Source organism: Leucoraja erinacea, unplaced genomic scaffold, assembly GCF_028641065.1.
Source record: "Leucoraja erinacea ecotype New England unplaced genomic scaffold, Leri_hhj_1 Leri_87S, whole genome shotgun sequence".
Taxonomy (NCBI): Eukaryota; Metazoa; Chordata; class Chondrichthyes; order Rajiformes; family Rajidae; genus Leucoraja; species Leucoraja erinaceus.
In genome coordinates, this window is record NW_026576817.1 from 181414 (window position 1) to 204570 (window position 23157).

The 23157-nt window shown below is 46.9% G+C and overlaps 1 protein-coding gene across 1 annotated transcript in view; it reads left to right on the forward strand.

Moving 5' to 3' along the window:
* The window catches only part of rev3l (REV3 like, DNA directed polymerase zeta catalytic subunit), a 223002-nt gene that overhangs the window by 105368 nt on the left and 94477 nt on the right, over positions 1–23157 (forward strand). The window contains exons 6-9 of the mRNA XM_055631707.1: positions 5923–6017; positions 9397–9501; positions 20975–21059; positions 21151–21287. Coding sequence (XP_055487682.1) covers positions 5923–6017; positions 9397–9501; positions 20975–21059; positions 21151–21287 — 422 coding nt within the window. The remainder of the gene's footprint in view (positions 1–5922; positions 6018–9396; positions 9502–20974; positions 21060–21150; positions 21288–23157) is intronic.

The following is a 23157-nucleotide window of genomic DNA, read 5'->3' on the forward strand; positions in this document are numbered from 1 at the left end:
CCCCCTATTGTACTCCCTGTACACACATGACTGTGTGGCTAGGTTCAGCTCCAATTCAATAATTAAGTTTGCTGATGACACTGTGGTGGTGGGCCTGATCTCAGCCAACGATGAGAAGGCCTACCGGGAGGAGGTGGCTGATCTAGCACTCTGGTGCCAGGATAACAGCCTCCTCTTGAACATCAAAAAAACGAAGGAGCTGATCATGGACTTTAGGGGGGTACATCATCCAAGGACGTACACTCCATTGAGGATAAATGGGGATCCTGTGGATAGGGTGAACTGTTTTAAATATCTGGGAGTCCACATCTCTGAGGATATGACATGGGCATCACACGCCTCAGCACTCGTGAGTAAGGCAAGGCAGCGCCTTTACCACCTCAGGCAATTGAGGAAATTTAGAGTGTCTCCGAGGATCCTCCAGTGCTTCTACGCAGCGGTGGTGGAAAGCATCTTGTCCGGGAACATTACCATCTGGTTCGGGAATTGCTCTGCCAAGGACAAGAAGGCTCTGCAGAGAGTAGTGCGTTCGGCTGAACGCACTATGGGAACTTCACTCACCCCCCTGCAGGAACTATACAACAGGAGGTGCAACTCCAGAGCAAACAAAATCATGAGAGACCTCTTCCACCCCTGCAACGGACTGTTCCAGCCGCTACGGTCAGGCAAACGCCTCCGTTGCCATGCGGTGAGAACGGAGAGGTTGAGAAGGAGTTTCTTCCCAGAGGCAATTCGGACTGTAAACGCCTTTCTCACCAGGGACTAACTCTACAGAACGTTTTTCCTTCTATTATTTATTATGTAAAAGAATATGTGTGTTATGATTGTGTTTATAATTTGTTTGGTTGTTTTGTTGTTTGTCTTTTGCACAAAAGTCCGCGAGCATTGCCACTTTCATTTCACTGCACATCTCGTATGTGTATGTGACAAATAAACTTGACTTGACTTGACTTGAACAGATGCACCTTAGAGAGCGTACCGTGGGGTTGCATCACGTTAAGGTCTTTGAACAGCTTTGCCCAAAACCACAAGGAAATTGCAGAGAGTTGTAGATGTCCCTCGCACACACACCACACTCCCCACCATTGTAGATGTAGCCCAGTCCATCACACACACCACACTCCCCACCATTGTAGATGTAGCCCAGTCCATCACACACACCACACTCCCCACCATTGTAGATGTAGCCCAGTCCATCACACACACCACACTCCCCACCATTGTAGATGTAGCCCAGTCCATCACACACACCACACTCCCCACCATTGTAGATGTAGCCCAGTCCCACACACACCACACTCCCCACCATTGACTCCATCTACACTTCATGCTGCCTCAGAAAAGCAGACAACATAATCAGACTGATCCCACCCTGATCATTCCTTCTTCTCCACGTTCACATCGGGCAGAAGGTACAGAAGCTTGAAAGCGCGGGCCACCAGACCCAAGAAGAGCTTCTTCCCCTCTGTTATCAGGCTTGCCTCCCATAAGCCAGTGTATAGTTTCAATCTCTCAACTATCTCATTTGGTATTTGGACTTTTTATTCTGGAACTGTAACACTACAATGGTGCAAACTATATTGTGCACTCTCTTCTTCCCTTCTGTGCGACCTATTGTAGGTGTGCATGGTTTGGTTGTACTTGTGTATCGTATAATATGATTTAATTGGATAACATGCAAACAAAATCTTTTCACTGTCGCACAATACACATTACAATTTTTTAAAAAAACAATGTTCAAAGCTATCTGTGCAAGTTGGCCTGCTGTATTTGAAATTGGACATTTTAAGTTCAAGTTCAAGAGTTTATTGTCATGTGTCCCTGATAGGACAATGAAATTCTTGCTTTGCTTCAGCACACCAGAACATAGTAGGCATGAATACAGAACAGATCAGTGTGTCCATATACCATTGTATAAATATATACACACATGGATAAATAAACTGATAAAATGCAAATAAACAGATAATTGGCTATTAATGTTCAGAGTTTTGTCCGAGCCGAGTTTAATAGCCTGATGGCTGTGGGGAAGTAGCTATTCCTGAACCTGGTTGTTGCAGTCTTCAGGCTCCTGTACCTTCTGCCTGAAGGTAGCAGGGAGATGAGTGTGTGGCCAGGATGGTGTGGGTCCTTGAAGATGCTGCCAGCCTTTTTGAGGCAGCGACTGCGATAGATCCCCTCGATGGAAGGAAGGTCAGAGCAGATGATGGACTGGGCAGTGTTTACTACTTTTTGTAGTCTTTTCCTCTCCAGGGCACTCAAGTTGCCGAACCAAGCCACGTGCAACCGGTCAGCATGCTCTCTACTGTGCATCTGTAGAAGTTAGAGAGAGTCCTCATTGACACACTGACTCTCCGTAATCTTCTCAGGAAGTAGAGGTGCTGATGTGCTTTCTTTATAATTGCATCAGTGTTCTCTGACCAGGAAAGATCTTCAGAGATGTGCACGCCCAGGAATTTGAAGCTCTTGACCCTCTCCACCATAGACCCATTGATATAAACGGGACTGTGGGTCCCCATCCTACCTCTTCCAAAGTCCACAATCAGTTCCTTGGTTTTGCTGGTGTTGAGGGCCAGGTTATTGTGTTGATGCTGCTCTTCTGAAATTCAGCAGGCCATCATGGTGTACATGAGGTGGTGTGTGATCTATTTGTTCAGGCGCTGCCTCAAAAATGCTGCCAGCATCATCAGAGACCCACAACACCCTGGCCACGCTCACGTTTTACGCCCGCCGTTGGGAAGAAGATACAGGAGCCTATAGCGTCCATGTTCAGAAGCATCTTCTTCCCAACAACCATCGGGCTCTTGAACGCTACAAACACCAACTAAACTGTGAACTTCCTTGGTTCCACCGAACCTTGGGCTTTGTTTTGTTTTTGCACAATATCCTTGAACTATTTTTGTTTTATAGACAATAGGTGCAGGAGTAGTCCATTCGGCCCCTCGAGCCAGCACCGCCATTCAATGTGATCATGGCTGATCATCCACAATCAGTACCCAGTTCCTGCCTTCTCCCCATATCCCCTGACTCTGCTATCTTTAAGAGCTCTGTCATTTTATTATGTCAATACTATGTCAATATGAAAGTAAGCATGCAGTTACAGCAGACAGTGAAGAAAGCGAACGGCATGTTTATGCTATGAGAATGCAGGGTGACTTGGACAGGTTGGGAGAGTGGGCAGATGCTTGGCAGATGAAGTTTAATGCGGATTAAATGTGAGGTTATCCACTTTGTTAGCAAAAACGGGAAGGCAGATTACTATCTAAATTCCATACCAGGGCATCAGAAATGTCCTCGTTCTTCAGGGAATGGGGATTCCCCTCCGCCACCATAGATGAGGCTCGCACCAGGGTCTCATCCATACCACGCAACACTGCTCTCTGTCCCCATCCCCGCACTCGCAACAAGGGCAGAGTCCCCCTGGTCCTCACCTTTCACCCCACCAGCCGGCAAATACAACACATAATCCTCCGCCATTTCTGCCACCTCCAACGTGACCCCACCACTCGCCACATCTTCCCATCTCCCCAAATGTCTTCATTCCGCAAAGAACGCTCCCTCCGCAACTCCCTTGTCAATTCTTCCCTTCCCTCCCGTACCACCCCCTCCCCGGGCACTTTCCGTTGCAACCGCAAGAAATGCAACACCTGTCCCTTCACCTCCCCCCTCGACTCCATTCAAGGTCCCAAGCAGTCGTTCCAGGTGCGACAAAGGTTCACCTGTATCTCCTCCAACCTCATCTACTGCATCCGCTGCTCTAGATGTCAGCTGATCTACATCGGGGAGACTAAGCGTAGGTTGGGCGATCGTTTTGCCGAACACCTCCGCTCAGTCCGCAATAACCTACCTGAACTCCCGGTGGCTCAGCACTTCAACTCCCCCTCCCATTCCCAATCCGACCTCTCTGTCCTGTGTCTCCTCCATTGCCAGAGTGAGCAACACCGTAAATTGGAGGAACAGCACCTCATATATCCGCCTGGATTGCTTGCATCCTGATGGCATGAATGTTGAATTCTCCCATTTTGCTAGCCCTTGCTGCCCTTAACCCTCGAGCTGTCTCCTCCCATCCCCCCGCCCTCGGGCTCCTCCTCCTCCCCTTTTTCCTTCCTTCTCCCCTCCCACCCCCCATCAGTCTGAAGAAGGGTTTCGGCCCGAAACGTCGCCTATTTTCTTCGCTCCATAGATGCTGCTGCACCCGCTGAGTTTCTCCAGCAATTTTGTGTACCTTCGACCTTCCAGCATCTGCAGTTCCTTCTTGAACACTATCTAAATGGCGTCAGGTTGGGAAAAGGTGAAGTACAACGGGAGCTGGGGGTCCTTGTACATCAGTCTATGAAAGTAAGCATGCAGGTACAGCAGGCAGTGAAGAAAGCGAATGGCATGTTGGCCTTCATAACAAGAGGAATCGAATATAGGACCAAAGAGGTCCTTCTGCAGTTGTACAGAGCCCTAGTGAGACCACACCTGGAGTATTGTGTGCAGTTTTGGTCCCCTAATTTGAGGAAGGACATTCTTGCTATTGAGGGAGTGCAGCGTAGGTTCATAGAAACATAGAAAATAGGTGCAGGAGTAGGCCATTCGGCCCTTCGAGCCTGCACCGCCATTCGATATGATCATGGCTGATCATCAAACTCAGTATCCCGTACATGCCTTCTCTCCATACCACCTGATCCCTTTAACCACAAGGGCCACATACAACTCCCTCTTAAATCTAGCCAATGAACTGGCCTCAACAACCTTCTGTGGCAGAGAATTCCAGAGGTTTACAAGGTTAATTCCAGGGATGGCGGGACTGTCATATGCTGAGAGAATGGAACGGCTGGGCTTGTACACTCTGGAGTTTAGAAGGATGAGAGGGAATCTCATTGAAACATATAAGATTGTTAAGGGTTTGGACACGCTAGAGGCAGGAAACATGTTCCCGATGTTGGGGGCGTCCAGAACCAGGGGCCACAGTTTAAGAATAAGGAGTAAGCCATTTAGAATGGAGACGAGGAAACACTTTTTCTCACAGAGAGTGGTGAGTCTGGAATTCTCTGCCTCAGAGGGCGGTGGAGGCAGGTTCTCTGGATACTTTCAAGAGAGAGCTAGATAGGGCTCTTAAAGATAGCGGAGTCAGGGGATATGGGGAGAAGGCAGGAACGAGGTACTGATTGGGGATGATCAGCCATGATCATATTGAATGGCGGTGCTGGCTCGAAGGGCTGAATGGCCTACTCCTGCACCTATTGTCTATTGTTGTAGTGGCACCTAGTGGTGAAGCTGGGCATTCAGAACCGTCGTCACTGGTCGGGACTTCACGTGGCCGGGGTGTTTGATCGCTGGTTTTGAGAGTAATCAGTAGTTAGTGGTCCTCGCATCGACAAGAGCTATAATAGTTACTTCTTGACTAGGTATGTGGCAGTTTGAGCATTTATTTTCGTTAATAAATAATATTTCCCTCGCCCTGCCTGGTCTCACTACAACGTCTTGTTTAGTTTAGAGATACAGCGAGAAAACAGGACCTTCGGCCCACCGAGTTGGCACCAACCAGCGATCGCCGTACACTAACACTATCCTACACACACCAGGGACAATTTACATTCATACCAAGCCAATTAACCTGCAAACCTGTACGCCTTTGCAGTGTGGGAGGAAACCGCTCCCAGGAGAAAACCCACGCAGATCACGGGAGGGGGGGAGTACAAACTCCGTACAGACAGCACCTCTACTCAGGGTTGAACCCGGGTCTCCAGCAACTCTACTGCTACTCCACCGTTTGCTATTGAGTACTGTTTTTACACATCTGTTGTGCTGCTGCAAGTAAGAATGTCACTGTTCTGGTTTGGTACATGCGACAATGAAACACTTAGACACTTGGAACTGTTAGATGTTTTAGTTCAGCTTGATGGTAAACGATATTCATCTCTTGGTTATCTGCAGCTCCCTGGTGCTGGAGGGTGTTGATCGACAGAGCACCTGTGAACTGGAAGTGGATGCCGTTGCAGCTGACATCTTAAATCGCTTTGAAATCGAAGGTATTTGTTTTTTGCCTACTTTTAATACAATTCAAATCTACAGCTCTCTTCCACTACAATTTTCATGCAGAAACATACTTTCTCTTTATTTATGAAAAATGGGATTGCTCTTTATCATGAAGATAAACATCAAGTGAATGAATGAATGAATAAGTTTATTGGCCAAGGATTCACATACAAGGACTTTGCCTTGGTGCTCCACCCGCATGTGACAACATGACATACAGTGACAGTTAAGAATGACACATAAAACATTAAACATTAATAATAAAACATTATCGATTAAACTTGTGAATGAAATAAAATACCAGATCAAAGGGAGGCTACAGATTTTTGGCTGTTGAGTAGAGCAACTACTCGTGGATAAAAACTGTTTTTATGTCTGGCTGTGGCAGCTTTGACAGTCCGGAGTCGCCTTCCAGAGGGAAGTGATTCAAAGAGTTTGTGGCCAGGGTGAGAGGGGTCAGAGATGATCTTACCCGCTCGCTTCCTGGCCCTTGCATTGTACAGTTTGTCAACGGGGCGAAGGTTGCAGCCAATAACCTTCTCAGCTGATCGGACGATTCGCTGCAGCCTCCGGATGTCTGAGCCAAACCAGACCATGATGGAGAAGATGAGGACAGACTCTACAATTGGACTATCATTGCTTGGGGCAGATTGTGCTTCCTCTGTGCTGGAGTAACACAGTGCTTCAGAACCCATGCCACTCTGGCCACGCTCTCCTTTCACTCCTTTGCTGGCGTCCTTTACGTAGCGACTCTTTGCATACCTTGGTAAACAATTTGACTGTGTCTTGTGACGTTTGTGATTGCTGAGGGACAATAGACAATAGGTGCAGGAGTAGGCCAGTCGGCCCTTCGAGCCAGCACCGCCATTCAATGTGATCATGGCTGATCATCCCCAATCAGTACCCCGTTCCTGCCCTCTCCCCATATCTTTAAGAGCCCTATCTAGCTCTCTTGAAAGCATCCAGAGAACCGGCCTCTGAGGCAGAGAATTCCACTGACTCACAACACTCTGTGTGGAAAAAGTGTTTCTTCTTCTCTGTTCTAAATGGCTCACCCCTTATTGAAAAGTATTTAGCTGTGTTTTATCATTTGGATGTAGATAGGGAGTCGTGATGCAGCTCTATAAGGCTTGACGTAGAACAGTGGGTGCAATAACAGGCCCTTTGGCCTTCATTGTCTGTGCTGAACACGATGCCAGATTAAACTTATCTACCGGCACATGATCCATATCCCTCCAAACCCAGCATATCTAGATGCCTATATAAACGCCTTTTAAATGCCACGATTGTATCTGTCTCCACCCAGGAATAGATAGGTTAAACACACAGCTTATGTTACCCAGAGAAGGGGAATCAAGAACCAGAGGACAGGTTTAAGGTGAGGGGGGGGGGGGGGGGAGGGAAAGATTTAATAGCAACCTGAGGGACAACTTTTTTACACAGGGGGTGGTCAGTATATGGAACTAGCTGTCAGAGGAGGTAGTTGAGGCAGGTACTATCACAACATTTAAAAAACGTTTGGGCAGGTATATGGATAGCCAAGGTTTAGAGGGATATGGGCTAAACGCAGGCAGGTGGGACTAGTGTAGGTGGGACATGTTGGTTGGCGTGGGCAAGTTGGGCCGAAGGGCCTGTTCCTACACTAAGATTCTATGGCTACCCCAGCCAGCGTGTTGTAGCCACCCACAACCCTTTGTGTAAAAGACAGGCCCTGCACATCTCTTAAACCTTGCCCCTCTCACCTACAGCAGTACCCTCTGGCATTTGTTTTTGTTTTTCCATACTGGGTAAAATGTTCTGATTATTTACCCTATCTATGCCTCTCAGAGTGTTATGTTGTTCTACCAGGTATCCCACACAACTTTTGGTGTTGCAGAGAAAGCAATCCAAGTTTGTCTAACCTTTCCCCATGCCCCCCTAATCAAGGCTTCGTTCTGATAAAACTTCCATTGCCCCCTCTCCAAAGTCTACTTGGCTTCATTGCCAGGGGCATTGAATATAAGAGTCAGGAAGTCATGATGCATTTCATTAGGGCCTTGGTTAAGCTGCCTTTGGAGTATTGCCCGCAATTCTGGCTGCACCACTGCAGGAAAGACGTGGAAGCTTTAAAGCCCTGTCCCACTGTGTGAGTTCATTCCAAGAATTCTCCCGAGTTTGCTCTGATTCGAACTGGGATATTTACGGTAATGGCCGCTCGTCGGTACCCGGGGCTCCCGTGGACATTTTTCAACATGTTGAAAAATCTTCGCGAATCTTCCCGTGCTTACCTGCCATTAGCGAGTCTTCTCGAGTACCTGCCGTTAGCGATACGAGCCGCTAAGAGACGTCCCCGAGCTCCGACGTACCCGCTGCGTTCATTCTCCGTGCTTACCACGAGTTTGATTTTTTTTAAACTCGGGAGAGCTCTTGGAATGAACTGGTACCGTGGGACAGGGCTATTAGAGAGGGTGCAGAGGAGGTTTACCAGAATGCTGCCTGGATTGGAGCGTTGCCGCTACAGGCAGAGGTCGGATAGACTTGGATTGTGTTTTTCTCTGCAACATCAGAGGTTGAGGGGAGATGTGATAGAAGTGTGTAACATTATGAGAGGCTTAGATATGGTCAGCAGAACCGTTGTTAAAGCGTGGAAATGTCCAGCACCAGAGGGCATGGCTATTAGGTGAGAGGGGGAAAGTTTAATGGAGGTGTGCGGGGTAGGTTTTTTTTAATGTCGAGAGTGATGGGCGCTTGCAATGCATGTTTGAGGGGAGACCTGGTGGAAGTATATAAAATAGTGAGAAGCATAGATCGGCTTCACAATCAAAATACAAGTCAAATACTGCAGGACATAACTTTGAAGACGAGAGGGACAGGGACAATAATTTATTTTGCACAAGAGGGTGGTGGGTGCGTGGAACGTGCTGCCAGGAGTGGTGGTGGAGGCAGATACGATAGTGCCGTTTAAGAGGCTTTTGGATAGGCATGTGGACATGCAGGAATGGATAGATATGGAACACATGCCAGCAGATGAGATTGGTTTAATTTGGCATCTTCAGGCTGAATCTGTGGAATTCTCTGCCTCAGAAGAGGCCAATTCTCTGGATGCTTTCAAGAGAGAGTTAGATAGAGCTCTTAAAGATAGCTGAGTCTGGCGATATGGGGAGAAGGCAGGAACCACCGGGGTACTGATTGTGGATGATCAGCCATGATCACAGTGAATGGCGGTGATGGCTCGAAGGGCCGAATAGCCTACTCCTGCACCTATTGTCTACTGACATTGTGGGCCGAAGTGCCTGTTCCTGTGATGTTCTGTTCTATGGTGTACTTGGCTCGATTAAGTAATCGATGACTTTTGGAATGATGTGCTGATTCTTTCCTTTTGTGTTTCATTAGCTCAGGTTGGCAGAAACCCTGGGTTGCAAGCCATATGGGATGATGAGCAGCAGCGACGTCGTGAAAACAACATGCCCTCGCAGATCGAATCATCCAATTCACCGGGTAACCATTTGTATATAAAAGCACAACAGTACCTTCTGTATGTATAAACAATAAACTATGTCCACAACATACATCGGACATAGTAAATGAAGCACAAATATGTTAAGATTGTTAAGCGTTTGGACACGCTAGAGGCAGGAAACATGTTCCCGACGTTGGGGGAGTCCAGAACCAGGGGCCACAGTTTAAGAATAAAGAGCAAACCATTTTGAACGGAGACGAGGAAACACTTTTTCTCACAGAGAGTGGTGAGTCTGTGGAATTATCTGCCTCAGAGGGCGGTGGAGGCAGGTTCTTTGGATGCTTTCAAGAGAGAGCTAGATAGGGCTCTTAAAAATAGCTGAGTCAGGGGATATGGGGAGAAGGCAGGAACGGGGTACTGATTGGGGATGATCAGCCATGATCACATTGAATGGCGGTGCTGGCTCGAGGGGCCAAATGGCCTACTTCTGCACCTATTGTCTATTGTCTTTTAAATATGTAGCTTAAACATACGCTGTAGCTCTTTGGGCACCAGAGATCTTCCGTTTTTTTCCACGCTCCAAAGACATACAGGTTTGTATGTTAATGGGGTTGGTATTCCACGCTGCGTGTTCAAATCACGTCGGGGTCACCAATGTAGCGGCACCAAACGTGGTGAACAAACAGTTGCTTTATTCAGACATTACATGGTTGGTGTACACGCAAGTTTGGTCCTCTAACACTGTCATTGCTGCTGCTGCTGCTGAGCGAGGGTGTTGTCTCGCGCTCAGCTACCTGTCGATTCATGATCTCAAGGTGAGATCTGCTTATGTAGCAGGACATTCCCCTTAATCCATGACGTCACATAGAAACATAGAAATTAGGTGCAGGAGTAGGCCATTCGGCCCTTTGAGCCTGCACCGCCATTTAATATGATCATGGCTGATCATCCAACTCAGTATCCTGTACCTGCCTTCTCTCCATACCCCCTGATCCCTTTAGCCACAAGGGCCACATCTAACTCCCTCTTAAATATAGCCAATGAACTGGCCTCAACTACCTTATGTGGCAGAGTTCCAGAAATTCACCACTCTCTGTGTGAAAAATGTTTTTCTCATCTCGGTCCTAAAGGATTTCCCCTTAATCCTTAAACTGTGACCCCTTGTCCTGGACTTCCCCAACATCGGGAACAATCTTCCTGCATCTAGCCTGTCCAACCCCTTAAGAATTTTGCACGTTTCTATAAGATCCCCCCCTCAATCTTCTGAATTCTAGCGAGTACAAGCCGAGTCTATCCAGTCTTTCTTCATATGAAAGTCCTGACATCCCAGGAATCAGTCTGGTGAACCTTCTCTGTACTCCCTCTATGGCAAGAATGTATTTCCTCAGATTAGGAGACCAAAACTGTACGCAATACTCCAGGTGTGGTTTCACCAAGACCCTGTACAACTGCAGTAGAACCTCCCTGCTCCTATACTCAAATCCTTTTGCTATGAATGCTTTCTTCACTGTCTGCTGCACCTGCATGCCTACTTTCAATGACTGGTGTACCATGACATCCAGGTCTCGCTGCATCTCCCCTTTTCCCCCTTTTCCTAATCGGTCACCATTTAGATAATAGTCTACTTTCCTGTTTTTGTCACCAAAGTGGATAACCTCACATTTATCCACATTATACTGCATCTGCCATGCATTTGCCCACTCACCCAGCCTATCCAAGTCACCTTGCAGCCTCCTAGCATCCCCCTCACAGCTAACACTGCCCCCCAGCTTAGTGTCATCCGCAAACTTGGAGATGTTGCATTCAATTCCCTCATCCAAATCATTAATATATATTGTAAATAGCTGGGGTCCCAGCATTGAGCCTTGCGGTACCCCACTAGTCACTGCCTGCCATTCTGAAAAGGACCCGTTTACTCCTTCGCTCCATAGATGCTGCTGCACCCGCTGAGTTTCTCCAGCAATTTTGTGTACCCCTGTTTACTCCTACTCTTTGCTTCTTGTTTGCCAGCCAGTTCTCTATCCACATCAATACTGAACCCCCAATACCGTGTGCTTTAAGTTTGTATACTAATCTCTTATGTGGGACCTTGTCGAAAGCCTTCTGAAAGTCCAGATATAACACATCCACTGGTTCTCCCTTATCCACTCTACTAGTTACATCCTCGAAAAATTCTATAAGATTCGTCAGACATGATTTACCTTTCGTAAATCCATGCTGACTTTGTCCAATGATTTCACCACTTTCCAAATGTGCTGCTATCCCATCTTTAATAACTGACTCTAGCAGTTCCCCCACTACCGATGTTAGACTAACTGGTCTGTAATTCCCCGTTTTCTCTCTCTCCCTCCCTTTTTAAAAAGTGGGGTTACATTAGCTACCCTCCAATCCTCAGGAACTATTCCAGAATCTAAAGAGTTTTGAAAAATTATCACTAATGGATCCACTATTTCTGGGGCTACTTCCTTAAGTACTCTGGGATGCAGCCTATCTGGCCCTGGGGATTTATCGGTCTTTAATCCATTCAATGTACCTAATACCACCTCCCGGCTAACCTGGATTTCACTCAGTTCCTCCATCTCATTTGACCCGCGGTCCCCTGCTATTTCCGGCAAATTATTTATGTCTTCCTTAGTGAAGACGGAACCAAAGTAGGTATTCAATTGGTCTGCCATGTCCTTGTTCCCCATGATCAATTCACCTGTTTCTGACTGCAAGGGACCTACATTTGTTTTAACTAATCTCTTTCTCTTCACGTATCTATAAAAACTTTTGCCGTCAGTTTTTATGTCCCCTGCCAGTTTTCTTTCATAATCTATTTTCTCTTCCCTAATTAAGCCCGTTGTCCTCCTCTGCTGGTCTCTGAATTTCTCCCAGTCTGCTTGTAGGCTGCTTTTTCTGGCTAATTTGTACGCTTCATCTTTTGTTTTGATACTATCCCTGATTTCCCTTGGTATCCACGGATGCACTACCTTCCCTGATTTATTCTTTTGCCAAACTAGGATGAACAATTGTTGTAGTTCATCCATGCAGTCTTTAAATGCCTTCCATTGCATATCCACCGTCAACCCTTTAAGAATCAATTGCCAGTCAATCTTGGCCAATTCACGTCTCATACCCTCAAAGTTACCTTTCTTTAAGTTCAGAATCCTTGTTTCTGAATTAACAATGTCACTCTCCATCCTAATGAAGAACTCAACATATTATGGTCACTCTTGCCCAAGGGGCCACGCACAACAAGACTGCTAACTAACCCTTCCTCATTACTCAATACCCAATCTAGAATAGCCTGCTCTCTCATCGGTTCCTCTACATGTTGGTTTAGAAAACTATCCCGCATACATTCCAAGAAATCCTCTTCCTTAGCACCCTTGCCAATTTGATGCACCCAATCTATATGTAGATTGAAGTCACCCATTATAACTGTTTTACCTTTGTTGCACGCATTTCTAATTTCCTGTTTGATGCCATCCCCAACTCCGCTACTACTGTTAGGTGGCCTGTACACAACAAGTGTGGCTGTCACGTGACAGCCCTCGTAACCACTGACGAGGGTTCGACCGTAAGTGGTCTGACCATCAGCTGACGCCACAGTATCAATGTAAAGAAGAAATCCTTGCTGTCTCTGGAGATACAGTGCAGAAAGAGGCCTCTCGCCACCGAGTCCGCACCCACCATTGATTCCCTTACACTGACACTATCACCCGGAGAAAACCCACTTGGTGACGGAGAGAGACAGCACCCGTAGTCAGGATTGATGTCGGGTGTCTGGCGCTGTAAGTCAGCACCTCTACTGCTACGCCACCGTGCCACATCCTGAGAAAAAGATTCTGACTGTTTACCTTATCTACAGTGCCCTCCATAGTGTTTGGGACAAAGACCCATCATTTATTTATTTGCCTCTGGTTAAAGTGCACATTGTCAGCATTTAATAAAGGCCATTTTTATACATTTTGGTTTCACCATGTAGAAATTACAGCTGTGTTTATACATAGTCCCCCCCATTTCAGGGCACCATAATGTTTGGGACACATGGCTTCACATGCATTGTTGCTCAGGTGTGTTTAATTGCCTACTTCATGCAGGTATAAGAGAGCTCTCAGCACCTAGTCTTTCCTCCAGTCTTTCCATCACCTTTGGAAACTTTTATTGCTGTTTATCAACATGAGGACCAAAGTTGTGCCAATCAAAGTCAAAGAAGCCATTATGAGACTGAGAAACATGAATAAAACTGTTTGAGACATCAGCCAAACCTTAGGCCGACCAAAATCAACTGTTTGGAACATTATTAAGAAGAAAGAGAGCACTGGTGAGCTTCTTAATCGCAAAGGGACTGGCAGACCAAGGAAGACCACAGCTGGACAGAATAATTCTCTCTATAATAAAGAAAAATCCCCAAACACCTGTCCGACAGATCAGAAACACTCTTTAGGTCAGGTGTAGATTTGTCAATGACCACTGTCCGCAGAAGACTTCATGAACAGAAATACAGAGGCTACACTGCAAGATGCAAACCACTGGTTAGCCGCAAAAATAGAATGGCCAGGAAAAAGGTCTTGTGGACAGATGAGACGAAGATTAACTTATATCAGAGTGATGGGAAGAGCAAAGTATGTAGGAGAGAAGAAACTGCCCAAGATCCAAAGCATACCACCTCATCTGTGAAACACGGTGGTGGGGGTGTTATGGCCTGGGCATGTATGGCTGCTGAAGGTACTGGCTCACTTATCTTCATTGATGATACAACTGCTGATGGTAGTAGCATAATGAATTCTGAAGTGTATAGACACATCCTATCTGCCCAAGTTCAAACAAATGCCTCAAAACTCATTGGCCGGCAGTTCATTCTACAGCAAGACAATGATCCCAAACATACTGCTAAAGCAACAAAGGAGTGATTCAAAGCTAAAAAATGGTCAATTCTTGAGTGGCCAAGTCATTCACCCGATCTGAATCCAATTGAACATGCCTTTTACATGCTGAAGAGAAAACTGAAGGGGACTAGCCCCCAAAACAAGCATAAGCTGAAGATGGCTGCAATACAGGCCTGGCAGAGCATCACCAGAGAAGACACCCTGCAACCGGTGATGTCCATGAATCACAGACTTCAAGCAGTCATTGCATGCAAAGGATATGCAACAAAATACTAAACATGACCACTTTCATGTACACGACACTGCTGTGTCCCAAACATTATGGTGCCCTGAAATGGGGGGACCATGTATAAACACAGCTGTAATTTCTACATGGTGAAACCAAAATGTATAAAAATGGACTTTATTAAAATCTGACAATGTGCACTTTAACCACATGTGATTTATTTCTATTACAAATCTGAAACTGTGGAGTACAGTGGCAGATTAATAAATGATGGGTCTTTGTCCCAAACATTATGGAGGGCACTGTATGCTTATACAGTAGATGCATCAACGATCCTTTCTCCACATCACGTTACTTTTTCAAAGATCTCAGATAAATTAGTTGACTATGTCTGTTTACTGTTCATAAGTGTTCAAGAAGGAAATGCAGATGCTGGAAAATCGAAGATAGACAAAAGTGCTGGAGAAACTCAGCGGGTGCGGCAGCATCTATGGAGCGAAGGAATGTGTGACGTTTCTGGTTGATATCCTTCTTCAGACTGATGTCGGGGAGGGGGCGGGACAAAGATAGAATGTAGTTTCGGGTCTGAAGAAGGGGATCGGCCCGAAATGTTGCCGAAATGTTACCTAGAGCAGCGGATCCAATAGATGAGGTTGGAGGAGGTGCCGGTGAACCTTACCTTACTGCCTTACCTAGAAAGACTGCTTGGGTCCTGGGGTGGAGTCAAGGGAGGAGGTAAAGCGACAAGTGTAGCATTTCCTGCGGTTGCAAGAGAAAGTGCCCGGGCAGGGAGTGGTTTGGGTGGGAAGGGACGAATAGGGATTTGTGTACTTTGCACAGGCAGATGAGATTAGTTTAGATTAGCATTGTGGTTGGCACAGACATTGTGGTCGGCACAGGCGTTGCCGCTGGCACAGACATTGTGTGCTGAATGACCTGTTCGTGTGCTCTATTATTCTATGTCTGTCTGAAGGTTATTGCATGCAATAAAAACCGACAGTCTAGTCTGTGTTGGTGTGGATAGAAGATTGGCTGGCTAACAAAGAACAGCGTGTGAAATGAAATGTCATAGTTATACTACATGAGAACGTGCTCGGTGGCCCGACGCACCCACGCTTACTTAAGAAGCACTCAGCCCAATTTCTTGCATTTGGCTCGTATCCCTCTAATACATTCCTAACCATGTACCAGTACAAATGTTATAATTGTACTTGCCTCTACGACCACCTCTGGCAGCTCTTTCTGTATACCCACCATGTGTTTATGGAAAAATAAATTACCCCTCAGATCTCTAAAGGGGCTGTCCCACTGTACGAGTTAATTCAAGAGTTCCCCCGAGTTTCACTTGATTCGAACTCGGAGAATTTACGGTAATAACCATTCGTAGGTACTCGGGGGCTCTCGTGGAGATGTTTCAACATGTTGAAAATTTTTCACAAGTCTTCACGAGCTTACCGCGTTTCCCGAGTACCTGTCGTTAGCGTTACGCGCTGCTAAGAGACGTCCCGAGTTCTGACGTACCCGCTACGTACATTCTACGTGCTGACCACGAGTTTGATTTTTTTTTAAACTCGGGAGAGCTCTTGAATTAGCTCGTACAGAGGGCCAGCCCCTTAAATCTTGCCCATTCACAGCTAAAACCTATAGTCTTCTAGCCCTCTAGTCTTAGATTCAGATTCAGATTCAGATTCAAATTTAATTGTCATTGTCAGTGTACAGTACAGAGACAACGAAATGCATTTAGTCTTTTTGCCAGGAGAGGGAGTCTATTTCCCTTATCTCTGCCTCTCTTCTTCTTCTTCTTCTTCTTGCGTTTGAGGCAGCAGAAGTCCGCAGCAGGGTGATGCCATCCGGCTCGACATCCGTAGGTGCCCGCCCTAAAAAGGGCGCATGCTCCGTGTTGGCGCCGAGCTGCGCCGCTTCCGCTGCTGTCTCTGTTTGTTGTCATTCGCCCGACTGAGGTCAGTTGACAGGGCTCACCACGGGGAGGTGGACAACATGAGCCCCCAATCTCTGCCTCTCATGGTTGTATAAGCCTCTATGGTCACCCTTCAGCCTAGAGTAAAATCAGTCGCAATCTATCTAATCTCTCTTTGTAACTCAAAGGCCTCCAGTCCAGTCCACCCTCTCTAAACTATTCCTGTGAATCTTTTGAATGAGTGAATGAATGCTTTATTGTCACAAGTCACATTCTGTGTTTTGTATAACCAAGGAATCGCCACATAAAGTGCGTCAACAAAGTATCCCGCGCCAGGTTTTCTTTCCCCCTCCCCTTCACGGAAGTTCCCCCACATCGGGTCCCCCTTTGTTCCCGGCGGTGTGTCCTCCGACTCCCACGTGGCCTGTCCTCCACAGCCGGCGTCCACAACGATCGCCAACCGACGCACCAACCTCCTCGACGATCCCTATCGCTGCTTCTCGTCATTTTACATACTCTACCTGGTCTCTCTTCAACCTCCATGATCCAGAGAAAACAATCCAAGTCTGTCCAACCTCCGATTGTAACTAATGCTCCTTAATCCAGGCTTAATGAAGAGCAGCTCTGCACCCTTTCCTTCCTGCATTGGGGCAACCCTGTGGCTTTTCTGCACCCTCTCCAACAATCATATCCTTCCCATAGCTTGGTGACTAGAACTCCACACAACACTCGCAGGGATGCCACACCAATTACTTGTACAAATGTAACATGACTTCCCCACTCCTCATCTTGATGCCTCGGCGATGCAGGTCCACGTACCTGACAACAAAGGTGCTGGAGTAACTCAACAGGTCAGACCTGGTGTGTCAGTTGCTCAGTCTGCACAAGGGCCCCTGAAACATCACCCATCCATGTTCTCCAGAGATGCTGCCTGACCCGCTGAGTTACTCCAGCACTCCACATTCTATCTTTGGTGTAGACCAGCATCTGCAGTTCTTTGTTTCTGCAGAATATGCTGTTACAGCTACGAAAGCTAAACGTCTTAATATATATTCCTAGTGAATTGAAAGGCAGTTCAACCTGTTGAAACAATGCCACCTCCCAGAACAATCTCATTCATTCCATTTGCCTGTATTTCCCTGTAAACCACCTCTTTTCTCTCTCTCTCTCTCTCTCTCTCTCTCTCATCCTGTTAATACTCCATGAATCTCTTACTTACCCAACAATACTAGAGACAATTTAAAGTAGCCAGTTAACTTAATACCCGGCATGTAAATGGAATTGAAAGCTGCAGCATAGCAACAGGCCCTTTGGCCCACCGAAGGTAGACACAAAATGCAGCAACATTGGAGAGAAGGAATGGGTGAAGTTTCGGGTCGAGACCCTTCTTCAGACTGATGTCAGGGGAGGAGGCTGGACAAAGATAGAATGCAGTTGGAGACCGTCAGACTAATGGGAGAACTGGGAAAGGGACGGAGAGAGAGAGAGAGGGAAAGCAAGGCCTATCAGAAGTTAGTGAAGTCAATGTTCATACCGCTGGGTTGTAAACTACCCAAGCGAAATATGAGGTGCTGTTCCTCCAATTTGTGCTGGGCTTCACTGACAATGGAGGAGGCCAGATTGGGAATGGGAGGGGGAGTTGAAGTCATGAGCCACCGGGAGATCAGGTAGGTTAAGACAGACTGAGCGGAGGTGTTCAGCGAAACGATCGCAGAGACTGCGCTCGGTCTCGCCGATGTAGAGAAGTTGACACCTGGAGCAGCGGATGTAGTAGATGAGGTTGGAGGAGGTGCAAGTGAACCTCTGCCTCACCTGGAAAGACTGCTTGGGTCCCTGGGTGGAGTCAAGGGGGGAGGTAAAGGGACAGGTGTTGCATCTCCTGCGGTTGCAGGGGAAAGTACCTGGGGAGTGGGTGGTTTGGGTGGGAAGGGACGAATTGACCAGGGAGTTTCAGAGGGAACGGTCTCTGCGGAAAGCAGAAAGGGGTGGAGATGGGAAGATGTGGCGAGTAATGGTATCCCGTTGGAGGTGGCGAAAATGTTGGAGGATTATATGCTGTATCTCCGACTACATTCTATCTTTGTCCCACCCCCTCCCCGACATCAGTCTGAAGAAGGATATCAACCGGAAATGTCACCCATTCCTTCTCTCCAGAGATGCTGTCTGACTCGCTGAGTTACTCCAGCATTTTGTGTCTACCTTCAATTTAAACCAGCTTCTGCAGTTATTCCTTTCCTACACCTTTGGCCCACCGAGTCCACACCGACTATTGATCACCCGTTCACACTAGTTCTACATTATCCCACTTTCTCACCCACTCCCTTTGCACGCTAAGAGCAATTTATTCTGACCAATTAACCTTCAAACCTGCACATCTTTGGAGTGTGGGAGGAAACCGGAGCAACTGGAGGAAACCCACAAGGTCACAGAACGTGCAGACTCCATACAGACATCGAGGTCAGGATGGAAACCGGCTCTGGCGCTGTGAGGCAGCAGCTCTGTGCTGCCCTCTAGCGGAGTGGTCAGAGGAATCGAACCTAGGAGCTGCAGTGCCTCCTGTCTTTCACTAATCCTGAATTGGGGAAGCTGTTTTGAGTAAACCACGTTGATGGTTCTAGAATTGCAAGGAGAGTGATAGACAATAGACAATAGGTGCTGGAATAGGCCATTCGGCCCTTCGAGCACAGAAACAGGCCCCTTGGCCCAACCCGTCCTTGCGGGCCAACATGCGGAACTAAGCTAGTCCCATTTACCTGCGTTTGGCCCATATATGTCTAAACCTTTCCTATCCATGTACCTGTCCAAATAGTATTTTAAGTGCTGTTATCGCACCCGCCTCTACCTGCTCTGGCAACTCGTTCCATACACCTACCACCCTCTGAGTGAAAAAGGTTGATTGATTGAAAGACATAACATGCGTACCACCGAGTCCAGTCAACCATCGATCACTCGTTCACACCAGTTCCATATTGACTCACTTTCTCGACCACTCTCTACACACTCTGGGCATTTAACCCACAAACCCTCACATCTTCAGGATGTGGGAGGAAACCGGAGCACCCTGAGGAAACCCACGCGGTCACAGGGTGAACATGCAAGCTCCACACAGCATCAAACTCTGGTCTCTGACGCTGTCTACCGGCTGAGCCCTTGTACCGCCCATTTGCCCTTTAGGTTCCTGTTAAATCTTTCACTTCTCATCTTATAACTGCATTCTCTGGTTCTTGATCCCCTGGGTAAAAGTGAGCATTCATCCTATCTATACCCCTCATGGATTTTATACACTCCTATAAAATAAGATGCTATGAGGATGCAGGGTGACTTGGACAGGTTGGGGGAGTGGACAGATGCATGGCAGATGAAGTTTAATGTGGATAAATGTGAGGTTATCCACTTTGGTATCAAAAACAGGAATGCAGATGACTATCTAAATGGCGTCAAGTTGGGAAAAGGGGAAGTACAACGGGATCTGGGGGTCCTTGTTCATCAGTCAATGAAAGTAAGCATGCTGGTCCAACAGGCAGTGAAGAAAGCTAATGGCATGTTGGCCTTTTTAACAAGAGGAGTCGAGTATAGGAGCAAAGAGGTCCTTCTGCAGTTGTACAGTTGTAGTGAGACCACACGTGGAGTATTGTGTGCAGTTTTGGTCCCCTAATTATAGGAAGGACATTCTTGCTATTGAGGGCGTGCAGCGTAGGTTTACAAGGTTAATTCCCGGGATGGTGGGACTGTCATATGCTGAGAGAATGGAGCGGCTGGGCTTGTACACTCTGGAGTTTAGAAGGATGAGAGGGGATCTTAATGAAACATGTAAGATTGTTAAGGGCTTGGACACACTAGAAGCAGGAAACGTGTTCCCGATGTTGGGGGAGTCCAGAACCAGGGGCCACAGTTTAAGAATAAGGGGTAAGCCATTTAGAACGGAGACGAGGAAACACTTTTTTTCACAGAGAGTTGTGAGTCTGTGGAATTCTCTACCTCAGAGGCTAGTGGAGGCCGGTTCTCTGGGTACTTTCAAGAGAGAGCTAGATAGGGCTCTTAAAAATAGCGGAGTCAGGGGATATGGGGAGAAGGCAGGAACGGGGTACTGATTGGGGATGACCAGCCATGATCACATTGAATGGCGGTGCTGGCTCGAAGGGCCAAATGGCCTACTCCTGCACCTATTGTCTATTGTCACTCCTCAACCTCCAAGGAATAAAGTCATAGCCTGCCCCATACCTCGAGTCCTGGCAGCATCTTCATAAATCTTCTCTGCACTCGTTGCAACATCCTATAGAAGGGTGACCAAAACCGAGCACAATACTGCACGTGCAGCCTCGGAGGTGAAGAGGATGAATAGTTTCATGGGTATTGCCAGAGGGACTTCCAGCTATATTTAGTTCCATGCATTATATTTGTCGGAAGGAACTGCAGATGCTGGTTTAAACCGAAGATGTGTCTATCTACTTGTATTAGATGTTCTCATGGTGTTAATCATTTTATGTTTGTAGATCGTGGATCTGTACATGTAACAGAGAGCGAAAGGATCTTCCAACGTAGAATAAAGGATATTTTACAACAGAATAACTATTCTGTGTAAGCAGCTTCTTTTTTCCTCATTTATGTTATTCTCAACACTTTGGTCAATGTCTTGAAACTCGCTATCTTTTTTGCTCTTTAAAACCAGGTATTTGTCGCAGTCTATGGAAAGTGAAGAATTTGAAACGCTCCCTTCAAACTTGACCTTGCATACGGATGCATTATCACCTGAAGCCATGTACAGTACTCCTGCCAACTTGGTCGAGATACACAACGATAAGCAAGGTATGAGGCCATGTTTGGTAAGACTACGGATCATTATTTATTGCAAGTAGGCAAAAATGCTGGAGAAACTCAGCGGATGAGGCAGCATCTATTGAGCGAAGGGATAGGTCCCGCCTTCACTCCACAGATTTCACTCCACAGTTTCTCCAGCATTTTTGTCTACCTTCGATTTTACCAGCATCTGCAGTTCTTTCTTAAACATTATTTGTTGCAAAGTCTGTAACTTATATTTTTAACTAACATTTTCTTTCAACCTCTCTGGTCAAAAATAACTTTTTTTCACGCTTTCCTTCTTTATGCTTCACCAATGGTTCAATGGAGCTTTAGTCATCATGTATGGAACTGCACAGTGACATTCTTGTCACATATAATAACACACTGGCCCTGCAATTTTTGGCCCCATTATCTAAAGTCCAAAGTCAGATCGGCCCGTGCCCTCGATGTACTGGAGCAGTTCCCGTGAAACGACTTCCCTCTCCTCTCCTCTCCTCTCCTCTCCTCTCCTCTCCTCTCCTCTCCTCTCCTCTCCTGTCCTCTCCCCCCCCCTCCCTCCCGTCCTGGCCTCCCCCCCCCTCCCCTCCCCTCCCCTCCTCTCTCCTCCTCTCCTCTCCTCTCCTCTCTCTCCTCTCCTCTCTCTCCTCTCCTCTCCTCTCCCTCTCCTCTCCTCTCCTCCTTCCCTCGTCCCGGGGGCGCCTCCTGCAGCCAACCTTAAATGTGCTGGAGGCAGCATTATCCTGGTTCACCCTAGCGGTCTTGCTATTATCCTGGTTCACCCTAGCGGTCTTTGTTCCTCACATCTCCAGCTCCCTCCTGGTTATGCCGTCCGGCATGCATAATGCCATAGGCGTTATGTTTATTTGTTTAACAAATTCCGTTAATAATGGTCGGCACAGTGGTAGAGTTGCTGACTTACAGCGCCAGAGACCCGGGTTGGATCCTCACTACTGGTGGTGTCTGTGTGTACGTTCTCCCCGTGACCGTGTGGGGTTTCTCTGGGTGCTCTGGTTTCCTCCCACTCTCCAAAGACTTTTTGTAGGTTAATTGACTTAAAAGGTTACTAGGGTAATTGGTTTTGGTAAAATTGTAGATTGACCCAAGTGCGTAGGATAGCGTTAGTGCTCGTGTTGGAGGTGATCGCTGGTCAGCATGGACTGGGTGAGTTGAAAGGCCAGTTTCCGTGCAGTAGCTCTAAAATACTTCACAATTTTATTGGTGTATAATAAATTTTATTTTCAAATTAAAACCAGTACAGCGCAATAATGACCACTTCAGCCCATAATGTCTAGATGAACCGTTCTCATCCGCTTGCGTGTGATTTATATCCCTCTATTCGCTGCATTTTCATGTGCGTATCCAAAAGCCTCAAACGCCACTATCATACCTGCCTCTGCTGACACCTCTGGCAATGTCTTCCAGGTCCCCGCCGCCCTCTATGTAAAATAAAACTTGCCCCACACACTTCCATTAAACTAGAGGCATACAGCTATGCCTCTAGTGTTGGACATGATCCCCCCTGGGAACGTTCTGCCTGTCTATGATGGATTGATGGATGATAATGCTGATGCTAAGGATGAGAGGGTATCTTAGATAGATAGATCCTTTATTGTCATTCAGACCTTACGGTCTGAACGAAACTATGTTGCCTGCAGTCATACACAGAATCAATAATAACAAAACATACAATAAACACCAATTAAACATCCACCACAGTGAGTTCACCAAGCACATCCTCACTGTGATGGAGGCAAAGTCTTAGTTTCCATCTCTTCCCTCCTTGTTCTCCCTCTGCGCTGAGGCGGTCGATCCAGGCCGGAGATGCCGCTCTCCAGTCCAGCGGACCTCCGTGGTGATGTCGCCGCTGCCGATAGCC